This window comes from Atta colombica, unplaced genomic scaffold (assembly GCF_001594045.1).
Source record: "Atta colombica isolate Treedump-2 unplaced genomic scaffold, Acol1.0 scaffold52, whole genome shotgun sequence".
In the NCBI taxonomy this organism is placed as follows: Eukaryota; Metazoa; Arthropoda; class Insecta; order Hymenoptera; family Formicidae; genus Atta; species Atta colombica.
In genome coordinates, this window is record NW_017259542.1 from 962,360 (window position 1) to 971,996 (window position 9,637).

Consider the following 9,637-nt stretch of genomic DNA (forward strand, 5'->3'; position numbering starts at 1 on the left):
AATCAGTAAATGTCCGAAAACATATTCTTTTGTTCATACATCTCGCTAAGAAAGGCTTCAGCACGCGGGATCCTTATAAAACAATAATAAAAATCCGAAAGTCATTGGCACGACGTAAATGCTTTCCAAATTGACTTGACACAGAAAATTCTGCAAGCCCCATAATAACAACAATGGAATATATAAAAGCATCACATTTAATATATAAGTTATGAATATATTTAAATGAATCTGCACTTTGCTGTTATAAGATATTTAAAGTATCACATATGCGAATAATATTTATACTCAATATATCATGATAAAATTGTATAACTTTTGATTCTGTGACAATAAAATCTCATTGGGCACTCGTAATTTTCTTTGTGTCGAGTATGCAATTGTCATATGAAGAATCATATGAGACATTCTCATACACTTGGGGAGGTCGAGCTACTCTACCAACTACTTGGCAGAAATGCTCGGCAGGAAAGCGGACGATTTAAAGCGAGCAAGACGTATCTTTGTCGAGAAACGCTATAAATACATTCGATCTTTTTAAACTTTCATAGACCCAAGGAGATTCATATATAATTTTCCGTTACAATGCAAATGGACAATATAATTGTGTATTTTCGTACCCTTTTCTCCTCGCCGTACCAATTTCAACATACAATAACGTTTTGAATGTCAAATTTTCTAATTGCTATTTGTGGAAATAATTAATTTAATAATTTTTCTCAAATTGGTAACACATCGACTATTAATCCTTAGGACTATGACGATTGAATCACGTCACGTTAACACTAAAAATCCTCGCTAAAGAGGCAAATCTTCAACTAAATTTTTATCGTATACAATCGCAAGCTCGGAATTATTTCGCCGATAATACAGTTGTGACAATTAAAAGCGAAGAATATCGAATAATTATTTACCTACAAAAACACCGATACGTCGTGCTCTCGTGCGAAAATCCCGGACGAGTTTCTCGCCGTCAGATCGCTTAATTGTCGATCGATTAATTGTTGCCTAATAATTATTCTAGGATTCACGTAATGCAAACTCGCACTCTTTCGCGCGACAGAAAGGCCGAGATGTAACTTTCGTTACGTAAAAAAGTAAAGTGAAGGTCGGGCTTCTTTCTCATTACTATAATATAGGAACGACCAAAGATTAAGCTATCGTCATTAAAATTTGTCCGAAGTCACGATATTTTTACGTGATGCGAGTTTCGTAATTTTGATCGATACAAAAATTTGAAAACATTTGTAATAAGCAATCCGCAGTAAGAAATCGAATTTTCCACAAATGAATTAATCGTTTTTTCATTGCTTTAAGTTTCATTCTACAAATAAAAATTCTTTAAAACTGGATGATAACTAATGATGTGATAAGAATGTTATTGCATACACAATAGAAAAATCTTTAGAATGCACACTTTCATAAAAAAAAATTCTTTTTTCTGTTTTAATTTGGAAAATAGCTTTATGTTGTATTCTAAAGAGATCGAGTGAATAAAGGGATTCAGGTACATGTGCCATAAAATTCAAAAAAATAAAAAAATTCAATTTTGTTATAAGTGTGCGAATGACAAACAATTGTTACGATGGCCAAATCAAATGGTATAAAAATATTTCGAAGTTACAATCATTGCCAAAATTAGTTGTCTGCACAAATACATTAGCTATTCCAAAAAAATAACTATGCTAATTAAGTCTAAAAGCAAAGCTTCATTCGTGTTATTCTGAGATTACACTCTCTTATTTTTTCTTCGTGTGAATTTTCATATCTCCAATTTTGTACACAAATTGACAAAAGATTTTAAAATCATTCAGATTGAATGAGAAAGAAAAATTATCAAAGTGTACTTTCGATTCGTTTCTGCTTTTCTTGCACTTTTTTGATATTATACATTTCTATATTATTCTAAATTTAAAAAAGAATGTAAGGTTCAAAAATATTTCAAAGAACAATCTGCTTCATGGATACTTCGACGTATTCTTGAACAGAAAGATTTCTCTTTCACAAATTATCTATTTTTTAATTTTGTAAAAAAATCATTTTGCAAAGAAGTTATTTTCGTGCAATAATATAATTCAGCGGCAAAAAATCGTTCAAAAAAAAAAGATCAAATTCTGTTTCTTGACAGAACTTGTTAGCTAATCTTAATTCTCAAAATCGCTGGAGAAATAATCAAAATAAATTTTACGATAAATCGACATAAAATCTTCTGAAAGTAAATTAAAATCTGTTCTCCGAAAGAGCAATGTTTTAAACTAGTTCGCTGCAACATAGTTAATCATTCAATATAACGTAGAAATTTTTCAATTCTAGAATTCGGACGTCGTCGCGTAGTTTTTGTACTTTCGCCTGAAAGACGATAATGACGATGATGGTGGTCCTTGATGTTGAGGGACCAACTGGGTATGGCTTTGTATTTTTGGGGAAAAAACCACAAGGCCGAAACTGACTCTTCTCTCCCTTGTCAGCCGTCCCCCTCAGGAACATAATGCATATCATCCATGGTTCACATTCACACATTTCTCTTTTTCTCTCTTCCTTTCTTTCTTTCTTTCTTTCTTTCTTGAGTCTCGCACGCGATGGTGGTGGGTGATACTAGATGGATGGTGATGGATTTAAGTCTTGTGCATGGTTGATGGTGCTCGGGCTGACACCGTTCACGAAGTAGCCCGCAGCTTCTCCAACGCGGGCACCAGTGATTCCTCCAAGGAGGGTCCACAGCTTAGCCCGCACTCACCGATCCATCTTGCTTTACCACTCGCATGGGACTGTAAAGAGAACAAGAAGTAATTGTGAATTTGCTTTTTGATCAAAATTAAGGAAAATTATTTTAATTCGGAATTTTATTATCATTAAATCAAATTTACAATATTTGGATCCTTGTCGATTATTCAACAAAAATATTCATGTCTAATGGACGATAAAAGATTAAAATGAAAATAGATAATGAAGATAAGTGACATTAATGAGAGGGAAACTGGCGGAAATTAATGTCAAGTCGAGTGAAAAGAATTTATCGATTCTTCTGAGAAGGAGGATCACTAGGTAGATATTTACCATGGTGAGGTCGCGCTTCCACGTGGTATGGCAACGACCGTCACAAAGCGGGCATGGCCGTTGTAGAGAGTAACCACCGCACTCGCTGCAGTCTAGGGAGACGTGCTCCTCGCTCCACGACACTCCGCATCTATGCAAAGAACAAGACGATGATAATGAATCGTTTCGATATGAACACACACACCCAATTATGCTAATAACGGAGGCGTGTGATGCGGAAGACGCACAGCCCAACGACGCGATTCTTGCGAGAGAAGTCGACGATTTGCATCGCTAAACTACCGTTGAGATGATCTTTCAAGGAAAGAAGGTCATGCAGTTTAGCAATTCGATCAGCGTCATCCGTTTTTTTATGCAAGATTTGCTCGTTGATAAAATGATAATGTTGATATATTGCGAAATTATATAGTTGAGGTAATCAATAAATATATCGCATTTGCTAGAAAGACATAATTGAAAAAAATTGTCATTTTTTAATTAATTACAGAAGATAAAGAAGATAAATATAATGAGAAAAAGAAAGAATACATACTTTTATTCTTCTACAAATTATTATATCAAAATTGCGTTTTATTAAGATTAATATTCCAAAATTTTAATGATTCGGAACATTCAAACTCATTTCCTAAATAATTTTATTTCTTATTTTAATTATTTTGATATTATAACAAATGAACGATATAGGTAAGCAGAGATTTACAATAGAAGTCATAGCAGTCGTCTTAAGTCGTAAAAAATTAATCAATCACAGTCGAATATGAAAAGAATAATCGACTATGATTGGTCAATTTTCTAAGACTTAAGATCGCTACGATTTCTATTGTAGACTCCGCATAACAGAATTACGACGAAAGAGAATTGCATAACATTATATTTATTTATTAATCAATAGAGACATATTAAAAATTTTATTGAATAAAGACTTCACTGGATTTGAAGATAAGACTCTTTTCTTGGACGGAAGAATATCCTTCTAGGACGTCGAATATTTTTCGTTAATCGAATTACGGTGGGCTATGTGAATATTTCACGAAAATGCCGCACGTTGCACATTTCGTGCTGCATTTTGCTCGATGTAGGGCATCGATTTACCGGAATAACTGCGTCAACCGTCACCAGATAAACATGGGCATACCTACTAGCCTCGTTTCTTGCATTCTGTCTCATCGATGACTCTCTCCCAATTCCAATCCTGCGCGTTCACACGATGATTCGTTGTATTACGTTTTTGCTCTAATGATCTGTATCAAAATTTCAACAGCCAAAAAAAATTTCGTCTCCCGTCGACTTCTCGCACGAGCCATATAATAATCGAGCGTAATAATCTTCATTCAGGGGGGGGGGGGGACATTTCTCTCCCGAATTGGTAAAGGAGAATTAAACGCGTCGTGAAATGACGAATTGAAGTCGCCCTGGCTCCGGATTGTACCGGATTCCATTGTATGGACGGCGACGTATCTCATTTCTGTAACGTTGCGTAATCCCCCGGTCAACTCCCACGATCCACTGGATCGGCGCGGGCCGATTCATACGATGATAAAGAGCAAAAATCAGCTTACGTAAAGCAGGAGTTGAGTTGAGCACGCAGCTCCTCGATCGTGAGGATCGTGTCCTGATACTGGGGATGCGAGCCCTGCAGACCATCGTCCACGCTCCCACACAGGCTGTGATGGGATAGCGAGATGTTGCTTCTATAAATCGAAATAAAGATCCATGTAGATTAGACGATTGCCAATTTTAAGTTGGTGAATTAATGTTCATTAGTAATGTTCAATTCAATTTGTGATGTTAGTAATGTTTAATTCAACTTGTGATATTCGCGGAACAACAATTTTTTTTCAAAGGACTTTTCACTACTGCTATAAATTAAATGGAATAACTTTGGAAAAAAATCGAGATAACTTTGACTCAAATAATAATAACACATTAAGCGGCATCTACAATGAGATTTTAAGACGTAAAATTTAACCTTTAAACTCTAAGAAATTGATCAATCATAGTCAAGTATTCTTCTCATATTCAATGTAATTGATTCATTTCCTGTAGCTTAGAGTCTAAAGGTTAAGTTTTACGCCTTAAAATTTCATTGTAGGCACCACATTAAAGACATCCTAAGACGGCTTTTGTTCTGGACATGCATACTGTCTATTTTTTATAATAAAAAACTTAAAACTTGGGAAGTCACTCCATTTTTATGACACGGTTTTACGTTGCATATTAAAGACTACCACTCTTATTTCCATAAAATCTCTTCTAGTTTTATCTAGTTTTATATTAGATAATTAATTAATTCATAAAATAATCTCTATTCTATTTGAATCTAAAATAAATTTGTTGATGTTTTTCTCTTTTTTTCTTTCTAATTACTCTTTGTCGCTCCGATTTCAAATGTATGCAGCAACGTGAGGAAAATCAAGTCTGATGTAATTGCTTCATAATTAAGACATTATTGTTCTATTTATGCTTTTCAGTCTCTGTTTAATTCGATAAAGAAGCTTTTAATATTGATTCGATTTTTTAAATAAAGTTTTTGTTATATAATGCCGACTTTAATCTTTCTTGGAGACTCTGTATCCATCGAAAAGAGGAACGTGGAAGGCAAGAGTCTGCGCAAGAGCTCCTTCCAACAAATTTAAATATCCGTGAAGACACGCTCCGTGATTCCCGGAGGTACGATTTATCGGGGTGAGGGAATCGCGAGTAAACCGCCTTGAACCTGGCGGTCGAAGAAAGAGTGCTGTACGACCGGGCTGCGATTAACACGAATGAACGTGCACATATGGTAATCAGGAAGGAAAAAATCACTTCTTTCACGTGACGGCAACGTGAACGCACGCGTAATGCGCCCGACGCGTATTCGTATTTTGTGCGCTCGACACAGCAATACAAACGTAGACACAGGAAGAACAAAGACCGAGAACAGAGGTTTTTCTGAATGAACCGTAAATCGCAAGAAAAAGATTATTGCAGGGAATTGCGAACGCTTCTGCGTCATTCGTCTGTCGATTATACAACTCTTTAATTAAATAGCACAAATAAGAAATCCTTTCTTCATACACGTGTAATATTTTTTAATAAAAGTATCGTAACTGTCAGTATATTCTAGGACGGCGGCGAAAATTATTGAGATTTTTTTCTGCAATTTGTCCGTCGCAACGTACGATAATTATAGATAATTGTAAAATATAATAATTATCCCGGAGAGGATTTCAATTTGCGGTTAAAACGACTATGCGATTTGATTTAATTGGCCAGTAATTTGTTATGATTCTGCATACATAAAAGTTTGAAATTTTTGGATAGAACATGAGAGATTATGAAATAATTGAATTAATAACACCAACGTTCGTTTATTTTCGTTCAATTCGATTCCAATTAATTGCAATGCTTTTTGCTTTTTCAATTCTCAATGGATGAACAACGATTTCAATTTGACGACCGTATAGTGATGTCGAATCACCTTCAACGCCCCACAATTGACGTTTCCGGCGTTCGCAACGCGTTGCGTAGGAAGTGGAGTTTGTGGCGCACGTTCCGACAGAAATGGGAAACAAAATCGCCGGTTTGGCTAACGCAAACCTCAAAATATCCCTCTTTTCGCACTTCACATTTAAAATTGCATATCTAGCATTAATTGCGATGAAATTAATTACCGAAATTGGTTATTATAATGATCGATTTTGAGTTTCAATTCTGAAAACGAGGTATTTATTACTCTTATTAAGCGACATTTTTATACATATTTTCCATACATGTATATGTATAACATAAATTTTACAGACTAATAAGCCTCCACTCTAACATTCTATTTAGCATGAAACGTTGCGTATGCTCCGTTTTTCTCTTCATACAGAAATCGAAGGTCATATTTTATATTGTGAAAAAGTTAGGCGCGAAGGTCGGAATATTTCAATTAGGCAATCTGAAATTCATATTAGTATCGCGACAGTTTCTCGCGGGAAAATCTGTCTAATGTCGATGCATATCGTGGCAAAAAAAAAACTCGTTCATGCGAGACACGTCGGATATTTGCAATTATAAGTCGCGGTTGTTCGCTGCGATACAATCTGATGTCCGCGAAAAAAAGATTAGTTCGATGATTTTACTCACCCGTGACGGGAAAGGCTCTCAGTGGTAGCTGATTGTACGGAAGTAACCGACATGTTACACTGGTAAGTAGATACTGAAACATGAAATGAGAAAAATGTTTATAATCTCTGTTAAAGTTGGAACGATATTAATGTTTTAAAACAGTCCTTTTCGAATTGAAAAGATTAACATATTAATATCTTTATAATTATGAGTTAAAAAAGAGATTTTTAGCAACTTAAATTTTTTGGACAAACTATAAACTCTTTTCAGAATTACGTATAAATAAAGAAAAAAGTATTTCGCTCCGTTTTATGTCAAATTTTTAACAGAATTTTAATTGAAAACTCGGTTTATGCATAAGAAAAGAAAATCCATTTCAATTGATTCAAAAATATTATACATCTGACGAAAAGAGTAATGAAACTAATTTCCATAGAGACGAATAAATTTCATTTAAATATAAATAAATAATTTAATGTAAATAACAAGGCTCTTTTTTTCTCTCTCTCTTTCGGAAATAATTTCTAAGATTTTCCATTGCTTTATATGTATATAAATAAAAATATCGTCAAACAAATAATCCGCAGGAAATCCTCAGAATCCGATAATGTCGATAAGGAATCTTAAAATATTGACGCACGTGGCGGATATGATATGATCAGACACGATTACAGGTAAGTATATAAAAAATTACGCTGCAGTAAATCGCGTCATAGAAATTTCAATAAAATCGGCACAAAAAGGCCAAGATTAATACACTTTCACTGTATTTCGAAGTACGACTTCAAAGTACATAAAAGTTTATTACAATATCGCGGAGTCATTTCCGTCCATTCTCTTAAACGACCGCGTAAAGAAATGAAATTTTTCCATGCTGCTGCCTTTGAAATTTAATCCAGTAATAAATTTTCAATTTCGAATGTCAAACAATTCCGTGATTGTTTATAGAGATTATCTATGTAATACTCATGTATTACAGATTTAATGTGCTTAAAGTTAGTGATTTATTAGAGTTATACAAGACCCTAGGATCGACACAATGACAACAAGTGAAGGGCATCACGAGAGCGCATTTCATCGCGATCTCACCTTGGCACGAAACGCTTTTGCTTTCTACGAGAAAGTACATTAATGGACCGACATACATGGTCTGCAATATTGACGAAGCATTTCAATTTTTGCCATTGCGAAAAGTGAATAGGTGACTTGAATTTGTTTACTAGTTTAGTGACATCGTGATCGGCTCATATCCAAAAAGAAAATTATATTTCAAGCGATACACGCAGCTAACAATTCCGAGAGTGTATCTTATGTCTCAAAGTTCTATATATCAAAGTAGCGTATTCCTTTGATCTGAGCTAAAATGCCGACAGCGTTCCTATTGGTTATTTCGATCGCCATTTGTGGCCCAGTCCAATATGCGCTTAATATTATTGGTATAGGGTATGGTTAGTAAATAAAAAATGGAGGAGCTATGATACTACTTTGATATATAGAGCTTTAATGTCTCGTCGCATTTTTCGGTTTTTTTTTCTCTGAATTCATAGTATAATAAATAAAAAAAAATTGAAAAATCGATAACAACAAAAATTATATATCAAGTTGAAATCCGTGAGAGATCATTACAAAATCATGGATTATATTATTACGTAATTAGCAATTCTGATCATTTGAATAGATAGGTAGAGAAAGTCAAGGATTTTCTGACACGTGGAACTAAGCAACTCCTTAACGAAAGGATAATAAACGGCTCGACAAGAAGCTTGTTCGATAATGATGCACAATATAAATAAATAACGTCGTAACTTACTATCGGCATTTGCTGTAATTATAAAATAAAGGCATCAACAGAAATGCTTTACCGTCTATACCAAGAAGATGATGCAAAATGCTTTCTACGGAAACAAATTTTTTTACTACTATTACTATTTTACAATCTTTTATTTTGGTTCATATACAAAAAAAAAAGATTATATTAAGAAAAAATAATAAAAATATATATAATTAAGTCTATGTGAAAACCATGTCGAGTCAAACTATTTTTAATCGACACAGAGAATGAACTGCAGTTTTACTGAGGTATCTAAAAATTTAATTACGTAGATACAAAGTTAAAAATAATTTTATTGAATTATCAAAACATTTACGTCTGATAATTGCTAGAATTAAGATTTTTTGCATTGCTCATGTGCTTGAATCATATGTGCTTGAATTTTCAATATAATTATTCTGATAATTCGACAAAATTATTTTAAAATTTATACATCTACCTAAATTTTTAGACATTTCAGTAAAATCGAAATTTCTACTGCGCAGTATTACAGAGAAAATTGCATTCAATAAAGCAGTATATACAATGGACTGACCCTGTTCCATTCGAGAATTAATCGGAACAGATATCTTGCCGTTCCCACAAAATCGTTAAACTTAACTTTAAATAGAGGTACACACACATATACTATATATATATATATGTATATATATATAT

The 9,637-nt window shown here is 33.8% G+C and overlaps 1 protein-coding gene across 2 annotated transcripts in view; it reads right to left on the reverse strand.

The window, feature by feature from the left end:
- Nucleotides 1-2,141: 2,141 nt before the first annotated feature.
- The window catches only part of LOC108691827 (protein pinocchio), a 15,586-nt gene continuing 8,090 nt past the window's right edge, over nucleotides 2,142-9,637 (reverse strand). The window contains exons 1-4 of one of the 2 annotated variants that reach the window (XM_018199750.1): nucleotides 7,168-7,238; nucleotides 4,617-4,748; nucleotides 3,058-3,187; nucleotides 2,142-2,768 (exon numbers count right to left, since the gene is read on the reverse strand). In XM_018199750.1, coding sequence (XP_018055239.1) covers nucleotides 2,658-2,768; nucleotides 3,058-3,187; nucleotides 4,617-4,748; nucleotides 7,168-7,220 — 426 coding nt within the window. In that variant the 5' untranslated portion in view covers nucleotides 7,221-7,238 and the 3' untranslated portion in view covers nucleotides 2,142-2,657. Of the gene's footprint in view, nucleotides 2,769-3,057; nucleotides 3,188-4,616; nucleotides 4,749-7,167; nucleotides 7,241-9,637 lie in introns of those variants that run through there. The other variant, XM_018199748.1, reaches the window with a different exon arrangement.